At 49.6% G+C, this 20,462-nt stretch overlaps 2 protein-coding genes across 6 annotated transcripts in view; one reads left to right on the top strand and one right to left on the bottom strand.

Annotated features, from left to right (window-relative positions):
• Nucleotides 1-20,462, bottom strand: part of CDA (cytidine deaminase) — a 66,135-nt gene that overhangs the window by 44,217 nt on the left and 1,456 nt on the right. The window contains exon 1 of one of the 3 annotated variants that reach the window (XM_077260292.1): nt 765-877. The exons of 1 other annotated variant lie outside the window; for it this stretch is intronic. The gene's annotated coding sequence lies outside the window, so the exon portion shown is untranslated. Of the gene's footprint in view, nt 1-750; nt 878-20,462 lie in introns of those variants that run through there. One more of the 3 variants, XM_077260297.1, reaches the window with a different exon arrangement.
• Nucleotides 815-4,460, top strand: MUL1 (mitochondrial E3 ubiquitin protein ligase 1). Of its 3 annotated transcripts, none has more exons than XM_077260279.1 (5): nt 815-931; nt 1,236-1,357; nt 1,564-1,651; nt 1,776-1,896; nt 2,899-4,460. In XM_077260279.1, the coding sequence occupies exons 2-5, from the start codon at nt 1,238-1,240 to the stop codon at nt 3,623-3,625; spliced, it is 1,056 nt and encodes a 351-aa protein (XP_077116394.1). In that variant the 5' UTR covers nt 815-931; nt 1,236-1,237; the 3' UTR covers nt 3,626-4,460. The 3 variants fall into 3 exon arrangements, with proteins under 3 accessions (XP_077116394.1, XP_077116395.1, XP_077116393.1); XM_077260280.1 differs by having other exon boundaries at nt 925-1,150; XM_077260278.1 differs by lacking the exon at nt 815-931 and having other exon boundaries at nt 938-1,357.

Here is a 20,462-nt window from a genome sequence, read left to right as displayed (position 1 = left end):
TATACCGGGAACACCCCACAAGACCTGCCGTATACCGGGAACACCCCGCAAGACCTGCCGTATACCGGGAACACCCCGCAAGACCTGCCGTATACCGGGAACACCCCGCAAGACCTGCCGTATACCGGGAACACCCCGCAAGACCTGCCGTATACCGGGAACACCCCGCAAGACCTGCCGTATACCGGGAACACCCCGCAAGACCTGCCGTATACCGGGAACACCCAACAGGACCAGCCGTATACCGGAGACACCCCACAAGACCTGCCGTATACAGGGAACACCCCACAAGACCTGCCATGTACCGGGAACACCCCGCAAGACCTGCCGTATACCGAGAACACCCAACAGGACCAGCCGTATACCGGGGACACCCCACAAGACCTGCCGTATACCGGGAACACCCAACAGGACCAGCCGTATACCGGGGACACCCCACAAGACCTGCCGTATACCGAGAACACCCAACAGGACCAGCCGTATACCGGGGACACCCCACAAGACCTGCCGTATACCGGGAACACCCAACAGGACCAGCCGTATACCGGGGACACCCCACAAGACCTGCCGTATACAGGGAATACCTTATAAGACCTCCCATATACAGGGAATACCTTATAAGACCTCCCATATACAGGGAACACCCCCCAGACATTACAGGCCGTCACTCAGCTTTCCCCGGTGCGGGCTGTGCTGCAGGTAACATTACATTTATCCCGGGCTCCGCCTATCTATACACTGTGCGCTCACTTCTCCTCACACACCTCTGCTGTCTCCTCACCGAGGTCACGCGTCTGCCGTATATAACCAGTGACTAAAGTCACATGACTTCTATTGGGCGGAGCTTATTACTAGTCCCTCCCTATGTACTACAAGCTTCCCCGCCCGTGCATGACGTCATCAGTGACTGGTTGCTGCGCATGAGCAGGAAGTAAGTGTGTGACTGTGTGGACTGTGTGTGGATTGTGGAGGGGCCTTGCCCCCTGTACTCCGGGTCTGGGGGGGATAATCTATAACATAGGGACCCTGCATGTTACCCCAGTGTGTGCTGTGCCCTCTCTGTGGGGTCATTCCCGGCCATTGGGTTTCTTTCCCTATGACAACTCTGACGGTCACAGTATTGGAGCATTGCACCTAGGACCCCCATAGTGTGAGGCCTGAGCCCTGCAGCCTGTGAGGAGGGGGTCTGCCGCAGTCACATGACCGTCTGCCTAACCTGTCGCCTTTTTCCGCAGAGATGGAGGGCAGCGGGCGGCCGTCCCTCGGACACATCCTCCTCTTGGCCTCCAGCTCCGCCATCACCGCCATCTTCTACTCCGTCTACCGCCAGAAATCTCGCCGGGTGCAGACGCTGAAGGTAAGAGGTGGTCGGCGGCCTCCTCAGGCTCGGGCCGCCACCCGCTAAGTCCCGGGTGAGGTTTCCATTTCTTTCTCCCATTTTGGGGTCAATACAACATTTTTATTGTTCCTCTTAAAGTGACAGCTCTGGAGATGAAAGTTCTTGATCAGTTTTTAGCTAATGTGGCACCGTCCCTTTAAGAGATTTTTTTTGTGATTTTAAAGGGGGCGAAGAAAATCTCTCTGGACGACGATTTACAGAAAGTCCTCCTGGATCTGCCCGGAAAGTGCGTCCCCTACGCGGTAATCGAAGGTAAGAGGAGCTGCGGCTCTTTTGGGTAATTCCACGTGTTAAAGGAGCGGCATCGTCCAGAATGGTCAGCGGAGATTAGGGCTCCGGTTTTGCGTCCTCGCCGGTGACTCTCTCTCTGTTTCAGGGGTCGTCCGCTCGGTGAAGGATTCTCTGCACAGTCAGTTTGTGGAGAACTGCAGTGGCGTCATCCACAGACTCTCCTTAAAGGAGCACAAGATGGTGTGGAACGGGACCACCCACCTCTGGTAAGTCGCCCCCCAACATCACCGATCATCCCGGTGTAATCACCACAGGCCGAGCTTCCTGCACGGTCACCTGGTGCGGGCGCCGCGCTCAGTGGCAACAACTGAAAACTGCTGTCCTACCTCCCAGCTTTCCCAGGATCCAGATAGGTAAATGTGCCGAGTTATGCGGCATGTATTGACTGCACACACCAACATTATCACCCAGCTTTCCAGGAGTCCTGAAAGGAAAGCAGAGCACAAACCAATGCCTAGTTAGGCAGATAGGTCGTTAAAGGGGATGTCACCTGACCACTGAGGGCAAAGCCCCCTTTAAGAGTCCCAATTAATCTGGCTGATAACCATTATGGTTTTTTACCGCTCCCATGTCTGAAGCCACCCAGCTTTTCTAGACTCTCCAGTCTGCCTACTTCATGTAGAAGAACATGTGCCACTGCAAATGGGCCACTCAGGAGTTTGGAAAAGTAGGGTGACAACAAATAATATGAATAATTAATCATTGATACTCATCCAGCTCTCCTAGGCCCCTGAAAGGTAAAGCTGCATAGTCAAACAGCCGTAGGAGCAGTAGAAGGAGCATTACTGCAGATGATCCATTCAGTTGTTAAGGAAAGCTGGGTGACAGTAATATAGCTCCCTTATTACTGCCCCCATCGATTATTACCCAGCTTTCCCACATTCCGGATGGGTAAATACAGATTTGCGTAAGTCACCTGGAAACTAGAACTACCTGGGATATATTCCTAGGAATAAGAAGGGGAGTCGCTGGGCTGGTGTGATGAGGTTGCGTTATACCCATAGAGGAGGCATCACCCAGCTTTACCAGGGACCGGAAAGGCAGATGTGCAGCCAAAACACTGTGCATTTGTATCCCCTTATATTAGCTAGAGGTGTTGTCACCCAGCTTCCCCAGATTTGTTACAGGCACCTCTTCTCCAGTAGGATGTAGTTTAGCCTTTCTGTAGTCTGGGAAAGCTGTGTCAGTGATCTCTGTGTCTCCTACAGGAGCGACCAGGAGAAAGTCATCCACCAGAGAACCAACTCCGTGCCCTTCGACCTGACACGAGACGACAGCGACCCCCCCGGCCTGTCCGTCCGCGTCATCAGACCCCTGGACGCGGCTGAGCTGGACCTGGAGACGGTGTATGAGAAGTTCCACCCCGCAGCGCAGTCCTTCACCAACATCCTGGGGCACTTCATCACCGGCGAGAGGCCGAAGGGCATCCAGGAGACGGAGGAGATGCTGAAGCTTGGCGCCACCGTGACGGGCGTGGGCGAGCTGGTCCTGGACCACAACATGGTGAAGCTGCAGCCGCCCAAGGCTGGGACGCCCTTCTACCTCAGCCGCCTGGACTTTGAGTCCTTGGTGCAGCGCCAGGAGTCCCAGGTCCGGCTCTGGAGGGTCCTGGCCATGATTTGTGGGGTGGCCACGTGCGTCACCCTCTTCTTCATCCTGCGGCGCCAGTACCGGCAGCACAAGGAGCGTCAGCGGCTCCGACAGCTACAGAGGGAGTTCGAAGAGGCCAGCGCCCGGCTAGAGGAAGGGGACGAGGAGGAGGAGGCCGCGCGCCGCGCCTGCACCATCTGCCTCAGCAGCCAGAAGGCCTGCGTCTTCCTGGAGTGCGGCCACGTCTGCTCCTGCTACCAATGCTACCAGGCCCTGCCCCAGCCCAAAAAGTGCCCCATCTGCAGGAACAGCATCTCCAGAATGGTGCCCTTGTATAACAGCTAGAACCTGGGAAAGCTGGGTGACTGCCGGTACTGTGGCCATAAGTGCAGAAAGCTGGGTGACTGCCAGTATGGCCACCAATACCGCGGCCATAAGTGTGGAAAGCTGGGTGACTACCAATATGGCCACCAGTACTGTGTCCGTAATGTGGAAAGCTGGGTGACTACCAATATGGCCACCAGTACTGTGTCCGTAAGTGCAGAAAGCTGGGTGACTGCCAATATGGCCACCAGTACTGTGTCCGTAATGTGGAAAGCTGGGTGACTGCCAATATGGCCACCAGTACTGTGTCCGTAAGTGCAGAAAGCTGGGTGACTGTCAATATGGCCACCAGTACTGTGTCCGTAATGTGGAAAGCTGGGTGACTGCCAATATGGCCACCAGTACTGTGTAAGTGCGGAAAGCTGGGTGACTGCCAATATGACTGCCAGTACTGTGTCCGTAAGTGCAGAAAGCTGGGTGACTGCTAATATGGCCACCAGTACTGTGTCCGTAAGTGTGGAAAGCTGGGTGGCTGCCTGTACTGAGCTCGTAAGTGCCCCTGGTGCAGCAGGTGCTTTAATGGCGGCCATATTGGAAATCACCCAGCCTTCCCAACCACAGCGAATCCATAGTCCGCAACTTGTCTGATCGCTCACCATAGAAATAATTAAAGGGATCCGTCATCTTTAGTTCCAGGATTTGGGGTGAAATTCTCTATATGAAAAAAATATTCTATTTTTGATGTTGAATTTCTTTTTTTTTTTTTTTTTTTCTTTTCACCAAAGATTTTGCAGCACTTGCAGGATGTCACTTTATGGCAGCTTGGGCTTTAATAAAAGTTTACTATGTGAGTGCAGTGAAATGTGAAGCGTTGGCGTCTGTCTTAAATATATTGCTAATTTTACGGCTGGTTTTTTTGGCTTCCGTGGAAGTAAATGTGGACGTTCTTGCTGTAGTGTGGCTCCGCCCACTGTGGATTTCCCACCTGCACGTATATGTATGGACTTGTGCGCACGCGCCTGACACTGAGCGCTCATCCTCCTGCGGTGACACCTAGTGGTCACATGCGGAATATTCCCAGTGTGGATTTTCTCTTTGAAATTGATGATTCCGTTTTCAGTAGGAAGATGGAGAATATTGGTAGATCGGGAGCGGCTCATCGCCTCTGAGCTCCATCATTGTCCCCGTCTGCTGTTATAGATCCCATCACAGTTATGTGACCGATAGGAGGCATGGACCGGTCATTGCTGACTGTTTCCGCTCTGATGCAGGGTAAGATCCTTTTGCTCTGGCTCGCCGCCCTCTTGGTGACATTGTTCTTCTTCAGGTTCAGTTCTACATTGAGCCGCTTCTTAGCGATTTTCACCTCCTAAATTCTTTTCTGACAAGGACAATGTTTCGTTGTCTCTTGTTTCTATGATATCAGAGTTTTTTCCTTTTACTGCTACAGATAATGCATAAAAGTTTCAGCACTGGAAATATAAAGAGATAGCATATTTTTATGACAATTTTCGGATTGTTATTTAGAGGAAACTTAGTGACAAGTCTAATCAGTAAACCGTGTAATCACTATTGAATATGATCAGTTACAGAAATTGCTCTACAGCATTTGCTCCACATTCAGTGATGACTTTTTCTTGTCTCTTGTACTCCGGCATTGGATCATTTCTTACAGTCGTCCACAGTAATCTGCGATCATTGATGGATGCCATTCTCATTGATATCTTTTCTCCATAGCCGCAGTATCTTGGTGACATCTCTCGCCGTGCTCGTCGCTCGCTGCTCCGCAGTTTGGAGGAAGAAAGTCTAGATGTGAATGTAAGAAATGAATCTTTAAGGAAATGTTACAGCCAAGATCCTTCCATGTTTTCAGGAGATTTTCCACCAACTCTTCATAGTTATCTGCTCTTGAGTTCCCACTAATGTGAATACGACCCTTGCAGCATTTTACTTGTCCTGAAACAAACGGAGAAACTCCTCATCATGAAGCTTTCAAATCTGAGGTCCAATAAAGACGCCTTCCTTTACCTCACACAACCTTGGAAATGCATTGTCACGATATGGTATGGAATATCATATAAGTTAGTTTCTCTGCCAGCACACATAGGGTGGGCAGTGACCCCCCCCTTCACTCTGTGTTCAGCCTGTCTTGTCAATGAGTGTACAAGTTTTATTGCTTCTAGCTGCAAATGCCTGACTTCAGCTGCCAAGCAGAACTCAAAAATAAACTAATACCTTAAAACTAATTCTTTATTAGTACCAACTAGTAAAAACTTTTTGGACAATTGTCGCAAACCCACAAACATGAAATCACCCGAAAACTCCTAGATTACCCTATCACTCCCTAGTGTACCCTTCCTGACAGCGGAGGTTGGCACCCTAGCTTGTTCGCAATGTGGCGCCCCCACTCACCGGCGGCTCACCCTAGTCAAAACTAATGAGCCCTAATATAACATGACTGTATAACAGTCCATGAGAAAATAACCGGTTCCAACAACAGCATGCCGTACAGAGAGGAAATGGAAATAGGGGGTGATGCAATGGAGTGTACAAACACTATTGAAAGCAAGATGGATAACTTGCCTCATAACCAAGGAGCCCTCGGAAACATATATATATAAACTAAAAATAGGAGTGCAGATATGTGGCTATGACCAAGGGTGAGGACAATGTGGGAAAGCCTACGCTATCTGACCCTTCTAGCACCCTAATGTACTGTCCCTGCCTGACTGCGGAGGTTGGCACCCCTAATAAATACACGCCAGTGGCGCCCCCGCTCCCGTCGACTACCCCTTTCTCACCCTATATGTATACCCTCCAGCCTCTCTCTGATAGATATAGAAGCAATGGAAAATTGGCATAAATGGATATGTGCAAGGGGAGGGGATTTGACAGGAGTGCCAAGGACAGTATAACAGGTTGAAAAACAGTTACCGGGTAAACCGGGGAGAAGAAAAATAGCCCAACTATAAATGTAGAAAAAATGTTTGACACATAGGTAGGTACAAAATAGTTAAAGTGCCACCAAAACTGGTTGTTAAATTAATGTAGTCGGACCAAGAAGGGAACAGACCTTTAATTGATTGGTACGGATATTCTTACGTCACCTAAATAAATGCTGATAATGTGCCAACAGGGTTTAACTGCTCAAATAATATAATAGACAACACCACTGGGCAACCCTTCTATCAATTGTGTCAACCCTTCTATCAATTGTGTCAACTGACACCCAAATTAATCACCCCTATTGCACTATACCCGGCATGTAAACAAAGCCACATGTAAACAAATGCTCTTATCTGGACTCCATATGAACAGCAGACGCCTCAACGCGTTTCCCTTCCATGATGACAGTTCGTCAGGAGGCTAATGGATATACCGATGTCTCAAGATACAGCATTCGGCAATAATGACATCCTGGTTGCAGATAAGAGCATTTGTTTACATGTGGCTTTGTTTACATGCCGGGTATAGTGCAATAGGGGTGATTAATTTGGGTGTCAGTTGACACAATTGATAGAAGGGTTGGGATAAAGTAGGGATTTCTCTGCAAATATGTATCCCAGATAGGACATATTTGATCTCATTAGAATGCTCACGTTAATCCGAGATGAATGCTGGGTTTGATATGACTATGACATGTTCTAGAGCGAAGTTACGGGCATCAGATATATTTCATGCCCTGTTAGTAAAAAGGAAGAGGTAGGAGGGATTGGAAAAGCCAGCCCTTTCTGTGAGGTCACAGGCTGTAGGTTTTAAGTGCTGGCCGGCGTCCAAGAGGGTGAGATTTGAGTTTTTACCTGAAGAGCCCAGAGTGCACGCCCTGATGCACTGGGATAGATGGAAAGTCCCCCTAGCCTGTTGCCTGTAATGCTTTGAACAACTGTAAGTGTTATTTCTCATGTTATTTCCTGTTTTTTTTATAATTACCTTGTACATATTTGCAATTGTCTCATTTTTAACATCGTTGTAGAATATTTTGATAAAGCACTGTCTACATTTTTCTATCCTATCTTTTATTTGGCAACCATGGCTGCGAAAGGAGAAGCCTGGTACACCCAGCAGAAGGACACTCTTGCTGGGATATGCACGTACCATGGCCTGAACCCCCAGGGTAAGAACAAGGCTCAAATGGTCGCTGAACTGATGCAATTTGAAGCAGACCAAGCCAGGCCACAGAGGCCGCAGAAGCCGGCACAAGCGAACATGGTGCTGCAGCAGAGGTCCAACCACTGAATACGGGCCCTACTGGCAACCAAGGGGGCGCAGACCTCCTCCTGCAGCTGGCTCTGCGGCAATGCCCCGCAGATGACCTAGAGAGACGTCTGCAGCTGATCCAGCAATACCAAGACCGAGCCGAGCGAGAGGCCCAAGCGCAGCGGGAGTACCAGCTGCGGATGGCCCAACTGCAAATGCAGGGGTCGTCCCAGTCCAGCCGTGAGCCCAGCAGCGCTCAGATACCGAAGCCCCGGCCTGACCACTTTGCTGTTATGGAAAAGGATGGGGACTTGGACACTTTTCTGCGGGCCTTTGAGAAAACCTGCAGACAGTACCGACTGCCTACAGATGAATGGGCACGATACCTGACACCAGGGCTGAGAGGCAAAGCTCTGGAGGCGTTTGCTGCACTCCCTCAAGAACAAGATGGTGACTATGAGGCCATCAAGCAGGCCCTCATAGCCAAGTACCAGCTTACACCCGAGGTGTACCGTAAAAAGTTCCGGACCCTCCAACGTGGCCCACACGACAGTTACAGTGATGTGGTGCATGGACTGGGGACCCACTTTGACCAGTGGACCCAAGGACTGTCGGTGACCACCTTTGCACAGCTGCGCGACCTGATGATCAAAGACCAGTTCTTCCATCTTTGCCCAGCTGAGGTGCGACAGTTCGTGATGGACAGAGAACCCAAAGACGTGACGAAAGCAGCGCAGATTGCCGATGCTTATGAGGCCAACCGCAGATCGGAAGTGAGGAAGCCAGTCACCTCCAGCTGGAGAGGGGGTAAGCCTGCATCCAACGCCAGTACCCCTGCCAGCCAACACACCAGAGGTCCTGTCCCCGTGGCCAACAGCACCAGACCTACCACCGAACTTCGCCAGTGTTACCACTGCAGGCAGCCTGGTCATATCAGTACCTTCTGTCCAACCAAGCAGAAGAACCCCCCAGCCAAGGCCCCAGGGCCGAATGCAGCAGTTCTTTTGGTGGGTTGGGAGGGTGTGTGACAACGTACAGCACGTCACTGTGGGAGGCCATGTTGCTACAGGCCTCAAGGACACCGGGGCTGAACGAACCCTCATCCGACCCGAACTGGCGGCCCCTGAAGAAATCATTCCGGGGAAAACCCTAACTGTCACTGGGATTGGGGGCATCAGCTGTCCCTTACCGATGGCCCAGGTTTATATTGATTGGGGTGCTGGGAGCGGGGTGAAGGAAGTGGGGCTGTCTGATAATTTGCCCACTGATGTTTTGTTGGGGACTGATTTGGGGAGGTTGGTTGCATACTACGACGTTGACACCCCTCCCCAATCTACTAATGAGGGTAACGTTAACCCTGATGATGATGATGATGATGGGAAATCGCATGTGTTACCTGACCATGCTTTATCTTGTAATGATGCATCTGATAACCATTTTTTCCCTAGGATTGATGGTGAAAATGTTGTACCTGTGCCAACTGAACCTGATAATGATGTTTCTGTGAAAGTTGATGTGTCCATAGGTACAGGAGTGCTCAGCCACGTCGCTCTGCGGAGTGAGACGGCTGAGGAACCCCTAGCAGGGGCAAGTGTCGGTGCTACCGGAAATGGGGAGATACATGGGAACCGTGAGGAAGGTGATGCCATGCAATTGACCAGTGCCACCGAGGAAGGTAACTGGCCCATAAGTAGCAATGCTCCTGAGGTAATGGGGGTGGATGGGGAGGTAGAGCCCATAGCAGCATCGGCTGATGGGTCTGTAGAAACCCCCGGGGAGACAGCCTACGTAGCTGCTGTCACCCGCAGTCAGAGTGCCAGGAACCCAGATAACTGTCTGCCTTCCGGACCCTCCTCAGTCATCATTGTGACTGAACCAGAGGTGGACCTAGAGCAGGTCCCAGAGGGTTCCCGTGGGGAAGGGACCCTGACGTCACTTCTGGCTTCCCCTAGCCAGGAGTTTCAGGCCGCTCTGCACACAGATGCGAGCCTAGAGAGTTTGAGACAACTCGCCGGGACGTCATTCTCCGAGACTGATAAGGAGAAGGTGTTCTGGGAAGGAGGAAGGTTGTACCGGGAGACAGTACCCGGAGAATCACAAAAGGAGTGGTTGAGGGAAAGACAGCTGGTCGTCCCGCAGCATTTCCGGGGTGAGTTGTTGCGGATTGCCCATGAGATCCCGCTAGCTGGACACTTGGGGATCAGCAAAACTAAGGCCCGGCTGTCTCAACACTTCTATTGGCCTAAGATGGGGACAGATGTGTCAAACTACTGCCGCTCCTGTGTCACCTGTCAAAGAGTGGGGAAGGCGGGGCCTGCTCTTAAGGCTCCCCTGATCCCTTTGCCAGTGATAGAGGAGCCTTTCCAGAGGATCGCGGTGGACCTTCTGGGCCCGCTGGCCGTCCCCAGCAGCTCTGGAAAGCGATTTATTCTTACTGTGGTAGACTACGCTACCCGGTACCCAGAGGCAGTAGCTCTGTCTTCAACTAGGGCAGATCAGGTGGCGGATGCCCTGTTGGCCATCTTTTCACGTGTAGGATTTCCCAGGGAAATGCTTACTGATCAAGGGACCCAATTTATGTCTCGCCTGATGGAGGCTCTCTGTAAGAAAATGCAGGTGAAGCACCTGGTATCAAGTGCGTATCACCCACAGACCAATGGCTTGTGTGAACGCTTCAATGGTACCCTCAAACAGATGCTACGCATGCTGGTTGAGACTCAAGGGCGCGACTGGGAGCGGTACCTCCCACACCTGCTATTCGCTTACCGAGAGGTTCCACAGGCCTCGACGGGGTTCTCCCCCTTCGAGCTCCTGTACGGCAGGCGAGTCCGGGGACCCCTTGGGTTGGTAAGAGAATCCTGGGAAGATGAGCTGAACCCTTCTGAAGTGTCCATAGTGGAGTATGTCATGCGCTTCCGTGACAAGATGCAGACCTTGACGCAGTTGGTGCATGACAACATGACGCAGGCTCAGGCTGATCAGAAGCACTGGTACGACCAGAACGCCCGGGAGCAGACCTACCTCGTGGGTCAAAAGGTGTGGGTGCTGGTCCCCGTACCAACGGATAAGCTTCAGGCAGCCTGGGAGGGCCTGTACGTCGTCCACCAACAGCTCAACCCGGTCACCTACGTGGTCACGCTTGACCACGCTCGGGGTAGGCGAAAGGCCTTTCACGTCAACATGAAGGCTCATCACGAACGTGAACCTTTCGTCCTACCGAAGACGGGGAGGAAGACACCCTCCTGGACATGCTGGCCCAAGCCAAGGCCCGTGGGTCCATTGAGGACATGGAGGTAAGCGCCTCGCTAGATGAACCACAGCGGTTGCAGTTGCAAACCATACTGGAACCTTTCCGGGTCATGTTCTCCAACCGACCTGGGAGGACGGAGTTAGCCGTCCACGAGGTGGACACCGGGAATCACGCCCCACTACGGCGAACACCCTATCGAATCTGACCAGGTGCAGCAGATTATGCGCCAGGAGATCGATGAGATGTTACAGCTGGGGGTGATTCGACGGTCAAAGAGCGCGTGGGCCTCACCTGTAGTGCTCGTGCCAAAGAAGGACCGGACCACCCGGTTCTGCGTGGACTACAGGGGGCTCAATGCCATTACAGCCTCTGACACGCACCCAATGCCGCGCATCGAGGAGCTGCTTGAGAAGTTAGCTGGCGCAAAATACCTGACAATAATGGATCTGAGTCGCGGATACTGGCAGATTCCCCTGAGCCCCGAGGCACAGGAGAAGTCCGCCTTTATCACACCCTTTGGACTGTACGAGTCCACGGTCATGCCCTTCGGCATGAAGAATACCCCTGCCACTTTCCAGCGGATGGTCAACCTGCTTCAGGGACTGGAGAAGTACGCAGTGGCGTACTTGGATGACATTGCCATCTTCAGTCCCTCCTGGGGGAAACACCTGCAGCATCTCGAGGAGGTGCTCAGGCGAATTCACCGAGCAGGACTGACTATCAAGCCAGGAAAGTGCCAGATCGGCATGAGTGAGGTCCACTACCTGGGGCACCGGGTAGGCGGAGGCACCCTGAAGACAGAGCCTGAGAAAGTGGGCGCGATCGTGAACTGGCCCACTCCTGGGACCAAGAAACAGGTGATGTCCTTCCTGGGCACTGCAGGGTACTATAGGCGCTTTGTGCAGCACTATAGTAGCCTGGCAAAACCTTTGACGGACCTCACCAGGAAGAAGCTACCCCACATCGTCAACTGGACAGATGGCTGTGAGGGTGCCTTCCAGGCGTTGAAAACCGCACTGTGCAACGCCCCTGTGTTGAAAGCAGTCGACAGCAGTCGACCGTTCTTGGTACAGACTGATGCCAGCGAGTTTGGCCTCGGTGCTGTGCTCAGCCAGGTTGACTCGGAGGACCAAGAGCACCCCGTGTTGTACCTGAGCCGGAAACTTTTGCCGAGGGAAGTGGCCTACTCCACCATCGAGAAGGAGTGCCTGGCCATAGTCTGGGCCCTGCAGCGCTTGCAGCCCTACTTGTACGGTCGCACCTTCACTGTGGTGACCGACCACAACCCTCTGCGCTGGCTAAGCACCATGTGTGGAACCAACGGCAGGTTGCTGCGCTGGAGCCTTGCCCTTCAGCAATTTGATTTAACTATTAAACACAAAGCGGGCAAAGAGCATGAGAATGCAGATGGACTGTCCCGCCAGGGTGAACCCACGGAGGTGCGCATGGAGGCATACCGAGAGGTTCTGCCGCCGTAGCGCACGCCAAAAGGGGGAGGTGTCACGATATGGTATGAAATATCATATAAGTTAGTTTCTCTGCCAGCACACATAGGGTGGGCAGTGACCCCCCCCCTTCACTCTGTGTTCAGCCTGTCTTGTCAATGAGTGTACAAGTTTTATTGCTTCTAGCTGCAAATGCCTGACTTCAGCTGCCAAGCCTCAGCCCCCGCCAAGGTATTTACGACCGGCATTTCCTGCCGTGTAAGCTCTTGTCCAGCTATAACTGGATGAGAAACTTCCAGAATCATGAAAGTCTTTTGTTCTGTTTTTGTAAGATATTAGGCCAACCATGGGAGATAGGAACTCAAAAATATATCGTCATAATCACACTCTGAGGATCTACCCATCCCTCGAAATACGGGCTTCTAACTCCATCTAATAAAGAAGTAGGGATTTCTCTGCAAATATGTATCCCAGATAGGACATATTTGATCTCATTAGAATGCTCACGTTAATCCGAGATGAATGCTGGGTTTGATATGACTATGACATGTTCTGGAGCGAAGTTACGGGCATCAGATATATTTCATGCCCTGTTAGTAAAAAGGAAGAGGTAGGAGGGATTGGAAAAGCCAGCCCTCTCTGTGAGGTCACAGGCTGTAGGTTTTAAGTGCTGGCCGGCGTCCAAGAGGGTGAGATTTGAGTTTTTACCTGAAGAGCCCAGAGTGCACGCCCTGATGCACTGGGATAGATGGAAAGTCCCCCTAGCCTGTTGCCTGTAATGCTTTGAACAACTGTAAGTGTTATTTCTCATGTTATTTCCTGTTTTTTTTATAATTACCTTGTACATATTTGCAATTGTCTCATTTGTAACATCGTTGTAGAATATTTTGATAAAGCACTGTCTACATTTTGTGGGGTATATTATTTCATGCCAGTTCTTTCTCCCTGCTCTAAGAACGTACCCTAAGTCTCTTGAAGGGAAATTACGCTACTGTTTTGGGGTTAGCTTCGGACCCGTTTAATCGGAGCTGATGTCACGGCTTGTGATTGGTTAATGGCGGCCATGTTGCCGGGACGCGGACCAATCACAGCAAGCCGTGACGTAATTTCGTCACGGCTTGCTGTGATTGGTCCGCGTCCCGGCAACATGGCGCCTTGACCAATCATAAGCCGGGACGTCACTGGAGGCTGGACACGCGCGCTTTTTAAAAAGCGCGCGTGTCCAGCCTCCCGTGACGTCACGGCTTGTGATTGGTTAATGGCGGCCATGTTGCCGGGACGCGGACCAATCACAGCAAGCCGTGACGTAATTTCGTCACGGCTTGCTGTGATTGGTCCGCGTCCCGGCAACATGGCCGCCCTGACCAATCACAAGCCGGGACTTCACGTAACCAAGTAAAAGCGCGAATTTTAAACAAACAACGCTGCCGGTTCCCTCGCTGAGGTCCAGGCTGCGTCGGACAGGTGAGTATAGCGATATTTTTTATTTTAATTCTTTCTTTTACACATTTATATGGATCCCAGGGCCTGAAGGAGAGTTTCCTCTCCTTCAGACCCTGGGAACCATCAGAAATACCGTCCGATACTTGAGTCCCATTGACTTGTATTGGTATCGGGTATCGGTATCGGATTGGATCCGATACTTTGCCGGTATCGGCCGATACTTTCCGATACCGATACTTTCAAGTATCGGACGGTATCGCTCAACACTAATTATGACTAATCTTTAGAGCTTCCATTAAATTTTTGATGTTGTTGCATGACACAAGATCACCCTCCATGAAGAAGTATTGGACAAGACCCTTTATCATGGTTGCTGAACAAAGAAATGCAAACATCGTTGGCTAGGAGATTCCACTGCTGTAGCCGGGAACCCAAGAGCTCAGCCTACTGCTGTAGCCGGGAACCCAAGAGCTCAGCCTTACTGCTGTAGCCGGGAACCCAAGAACTCTGCCTTACTGCTGTAGCCGGGAACCCAAGAGCTCTGCCTTACTGCTGTAGCCGGGAACCCAAGAGCTCTGCCTTACTGCTGTAGCCGGGAACCCAAGAGCTCTGCCTTACTGCTGTAGCCGGGAACCCAAGAGCTCTGCCTTACTGCTGTAGCCGGGAACCCAAGAGCTCTGCCTTACTGCTGTAGCCGGGAACCCAAGAGCTCTGCCTTACTGCTGTAGCCGGGAACCCAAGAGCTCTGCCTTACTGCTGTAGCCGGGAACCCAAGAGCCCTGCCTTACTGCTGTAGCCGGGAACCCAAGAGCTCTGCCTTACTGCTGTAGCTGGGAACTCAAGAGCTCAGCCTTACTCTTGGGCAGATCCAAATCGCTTGACAAGATGGTTCGGTTCACTGTGTTATAAGTTCCGGTTCAGTTGTGGTCGCTGACAGAAAGTCTAGGTTGTGGGAGGAAGATGCTTCATGACCCAAGCGCCGTCTTCTATCTCACTTGACTCGGCTGACAATGTTTCTGCTGTTTTTGGAGCCTGCAGTTCTGTATGTGGTACTGGGCGTATTGCAGATGGAAGGTTTAGATACTGTAAAGTCCACCTCTTCTTTCTTGAAACTCCTTTCCTAATGGGGGACACCATGCAGAAATAGCAATTGGTAGTGAGATCGTTTGGCTCTCTCCAGGTCATTGGGACTGCAAAAGCCATAGATTGTCTCTTCTCATGCAACCACAAGGTAAGATGTGATGCACATGTATTGCACCATATGAGTGGAGCCAATCTCTTGTCCTGATCTCCTAGTCTGCAGCCAGAACATAAGTTGTAGAGTTTCCTTATCATGGAAGTGAAGCTTCACCTTTATGACGCAAAAGTGACTTCTCCGCATATGTAGCAAAAATGATCCGCTTTGTTAATGCAAGAACGAGGCATATATGCAAAAACATAGAAACATGTCAATATGCTAAGAAATCCTAAAAGTGTATACCTTACACAGAGAGCATTTATAAGTGTATACCTTACACAGAGAGCATTTATAAAAGGAGGTGATGTCACTGTAATTAGGATGATGTCATCGGAGCAGAGTCGGCGTTTTGTGATTGGTCGCCCTGAGATGATAGAAGACTGAAGGCTCAACAGACTAAATAGAAGTAACTAACGAGCTACTAACAATGCAATAATGAGGAGGAAGTAATAAAGACGCAATTGTCAAAAATAATCACAGCCTCCTCAGGATTATGGAAATTGGAGCCAATCAGTAAATGTAAGCATCAGATTAGTTTTCAGCACAAAAAAATTAGTTATGTTCAACTGTTTTCGTCTCGGAACCAATCTGGCTGTAGAACAGTAAGGGGATAAATGGATCAGAAGGATTGAGAATGTTTTGTGTGCAGTAATGAGGACTGGACACTAGAGGGAGACATAACACTGTCTTCTCTGTTGAGATCCCTTCTATTAAAGGGAACCTGTCACCCCGTTTTTTCAATATGAGGTAAAAATAGTGTTCAATAGGGCCTGAGCTGTGCTGTACAATGGTGCCTTTATTATCCCCTGATTCTCCACCTTTGCTGCCAAAATACCTTTGTAAAGTCGCCGTTTTCGGCTGTCAATCACGCAGGTCTGGTCAAATGGGTGTGGTGAAATCGCTGTTTCTCCTCCACCTCTTGCTTTTCGCAGCTCGGCTTCAGGAAAATGGCCGCCGCGATCTCCATCTGCGCACGCGCGGCATCCCGCTGCCATTTTCCTGAAGCCCCGGGAAGCAGAGCACTCCATCTGCGCACGCGCGGCCTCAGGAAGATGGCCGCCGCCACCGATAACCAGGGGAATAGCACAGATCGTGCTCTTTTTCGGCCGTTGCGCAGTGCATTCGGCTGCTGCGCATGCGCGAACCGCTACGCCAACGCCGGGAAGAAAAGCAAGAGGTGGGGGAGAAACGGCGATTTCACCACGCCCATTTGACCAGACCTGCGGGATTGACAGCCGAAAACGGCGACTTTACTAAGGTATTTTGGCAGCAAAGGTGGGGATTCGGGATAATAAAGGCACCATTGTACAGCACAGCTCAGGCCCTATTGAACACTATTTTTACCTCATATTGAAAAAACGGGGTGACAGGTTCCCTTTAAACAAACAACAATTCTATTTACAATTCTACTTCACTGTAAAGTTCACGTCTCTATGGCGACACCTGACATAAACAAAATAATAACCTGCATTTCCTGTTAACATTGTCGTTGTATCCAAGCTTGTGTGATACCGACTGCTGAGCCGTGTATCTAATCCTATCCTGTGTGATACTGTCTGCTGAGCCGTGTATCTAATCCTCTCCTGTGTGATACCAACTGCTAAGCCGTGTATCTAATCTCCTGTGTGATACTGACTGCTGAGTCGTGTATCTAATCCTATCCTGTGTGATACTGTCTGCTGAGCCGTGTATCTAATCCTATGTTTTGTAATACTGACTGCTGAGCCGTGCATCTAATCCTATCCTATGTGATACTGTCTGCTGAGCCGTGTATCTAATCTCCTGTGTGATACTGTCTGCTGAGCCGTGTATCTAATCCTCTCGTGTGATACTGACTGCTGAGCCGTGTATCTAATCCTATGTTTTGTAATACTGACTGCTGAGCCGTGTATCTAATCCTCTCGTGTGATACTGTCTGCTGAGCCGTGTATCTAATCCTCTCCTGTGTGATACTGACTGCTGAACCGTGTATCTAATCCTCTCCTGTGTGATACTGACTGCTGAGCCGTGTATCTAATCCTATCCTATGTGATACTGTCTGCTGATCTGTGTATCTAATCCTCTCCTGTGTGATACTGTCTGCTGAGCTGTGTATCTGATCCTCTCCTGTGTGATACTGTCTGCTGAGCTCTGTATCTAATCCTCTCCTGTGTGATACTGTCTGCTGAGCCGTGTATCTAATCCTCTCGTGTGATACTGTCTGCTGAGCCGTGTATCTAATCCTCTCCTGTGTGATACTGTCTGCCAGGGCCGGACTGGCCATAGGGCAATTCTGGCAAATGCCAGAAGGGCCTGTCTGGTCATGGGCCGCATTGTCTGCTATGTGGTTAACAGAATTAGTGTTCTCAAGACACCCATACTGTTAAGTGGTGTGACAAAGCACAAAGTTGCTGACTCGGTCACTTACCCCAGCAGACCATAGGGAACATTAGAAATATTGGTCTTGTAGTAAATCTTCCTTTCCTCCATTCAGGGTAATATTAGTAATATATCCCATCTGGTGCTTGGGGACGGGACCACATGGGCCTGTGTGATTTCAAATGCCAGGGCTGAATTTCAGCCCCAGTCCCCACCTGCTGTCTGCCGAGCTGTGTATCTAATTCCATCCCGTGTGATACTGTCTGCTGAGTCACTTCACTCTCTGCTGTCAGTCTACGGAAGCTTACAGCTGCTGCAGAATCTCTTGGGAGGCTGAGCTGTCCGTCATCTCCACACTGTGATGACTCTGGGCGTTTTGCTCCTTCTGATTTTGTGGTTTCCCTTCTCATCCGCACGTTGGGAGTAGCCATTAATGACGGCTGCGGGGGTCTGGTGAACAGTGAGGGTTCTACAGCCAATGCGGGGTCCGTTGTCGGCCTTCCTCCGCTTGCTTATATCTGAGCCACTTATCACAATGTCGCCTTTCTCTGGCAGGAGAACCTGACACACAAGAACCACAGCAGGTCAGCCATGAAGTGGAGACCCCGTAACATTAGAGCAGGGGGCCGAGGCGCAGAAGAAAGTCCCCACCGCTCTGCTGACCCCATAACTGCAGAGCCAAGACCTCCTGGTATCAGCACAAACACTGCGCCCCCGCCGGGAGCTTTATGGCCGAGCAGCTGCATGCAGCCGTACATCACCAAGCACAATGCTGAGCGTCTGATAGAGTGGTGTAAAGCCGCCACCGCTGGACTCTGGAGGAGACGTGTTCTGTGCAGTGACGGATCACACTTCTCTATCTGCGTCTGATGGAGGAGACTGGGTTTGGTGATTCCAGGAGGACGTTACTCGCCTGTTTCCTGTTCTATCTCTTGGTGCCGACCCAGAGGATGAGATCGGGGCAGATGTGGGACTGCGATCTACAGGGTTTTCCTATATGTTGAGGTCATGTCCAGAGTGTTTGCCTTGTATCCCGGGGCAGTGTCTCCCATCTATTTCCATCCCAGGTCAGAAGAGCCGGGGAATCCTTGAATCTCCCAGGAGCCCCCTAAATGTTTACACCGTACAGATATAGACGTATAGAACCGCCAACGTCTCTTCCATGACGGCACCGAGCAGAAATGTGAGCGGCAACCCCGACATGACAGCAGGAGACCTACACATGTCCTGCAAGGAGGGGAGAAGACTCCACAGCAAACAGCACTAGTATTAAAGCAGTTATATTCTTGTACATAGGAGCAGTATTATAGTAGTTATATTCTTGTACATAGGGGCAGTATAATAGTAGTTATATTCTTGTACATGGGGCAGTATTATATTAGTTATATTCTTGTACATAGGGGCAGTATTGTAGTTATATTCTTGTACATAGGGGCAGTATTATAGTAGTTATATTCTTGTACATAGGAGCAGTATTATAGTAGTTATATTCTTGTACATAGGGGCAGTATTATAGTAATATTCTTGTACATAGGGGGCAGTATTATAGCAGTTATATTATTGTACAAGGGGGCAGTATTATAGCAGTTATATTATTGCACATAGGGGCAGTATTATAGTAGTTATATTCTTGTACATAGGGGCAGTATTATAGTAGTTATATTCTTGTACATAGGGGCAGTATTATAGTAATATTCTTGTACATAGGGGGCAGTATTATAGCAGTTATATTATTGTACAAGGGGGCAGTATTATAGCAGTTATATTATTGCACATAGGGGCAGTATTATAGCAGTTATATTCTTGTACATAGAAGCAGTATTATAGTGGTTATATTCTTGCACATAGGGCAGTATTATAGTAGTTATATTCTTGTATATAGGAGCAGTATTATAGTAGTTATATTCTTGTACATAGGGGCAATATTATAGTAGTCATATTCTTGTATATAGGGGACAGTATTATAGTAGTTATATTCTAGTACATAGGGAGCAGTATTATAGTAGTTATATTCTTGTATATAGGGGCAGTATTATAGTAGTTATATTCTTGTACATAGGGGCAGTATTATAGTAGTTATATTCTTGTACATAGGGGCAGTATTATAGTAGTTATATTCTTGTACATAGGGGCAGTATTATAGTAGTTATATTCTTGTACATGGGGCAGTATTATAGTAGTTATATTCTTGTACATGGGGCAGTATTATAGTAGTTATATTCTTGTACATAGGGGCAGTATTATAGTAGTTATATTCTTGTACATAGGGGGCAGTATTATAGCAGTTATATTATTGTACATAGGGAGCAGTATTGTAGTTATATTCTTGAACATAGGGGCAGTATTATGGTTGGTAGAGGATCAAATACTTATTTTTCACTGCAACATGCAATTAAATTTATATAATTTATACAATGTGATTTTCTGGATTTTGTTTTTGATATTCTATCTCTCAATATTAAAATTAACCTACCCTTAAAATTACAGACTGTTCATGTCTTGGTCAGTGGGCAAACTTACAAAACCAGCAAGGGATCAAATGCTTAGTGTATGTGCACACGTTGCGGATCTGCAGCAGTTTTCCATGAGTTGTACAGTACCATGTAAACCAGGGCCGGACTGGCCATCTGGCAATTCTGGCAAATGCCAGAAGGGCCTGTCTGGTTGTGGGCTGCCTTGTCTGCTACATTGTTAACAGAATTGGTGTTCTCAAGATACCCATACTGTTAAGAGTTGTGATGGAGCACAAAGTAAGTGACTCTGTCAATTAATTCATCAGCAGGCCTCTGGCACCATTAGAAATATTGGTCATCTAGTAAATCTTCCTTTCCTCAGTCCAGGGTAATATTAGTAATATATCCCATCTGGTGCTTGAGGACAGTGACAGCATGGGTCTGTGTGATTTCAAATGCCAGGGCTGAATTTCAG

This window comes from Ranitomeya variabilis, chromosome 4 (genome assembly GCF_051348905.1).
Source record: "Ranitomeya variabilis isolate aRanVar5 chromosome 4, aRanVar5.hap1, whole genome shotgun sequence".
NCBI lineage: Eukaryota > Metazoa > Chordata > Amphibia > Anura > Dendrobatidae > Ranitomeya > Ranitomeya variabilis.
The sequence above is the reverse complement of the archived record's forward strand: the minus strand, read 5'-3'. Positions and strand labels throughout refer to the sequence as shown.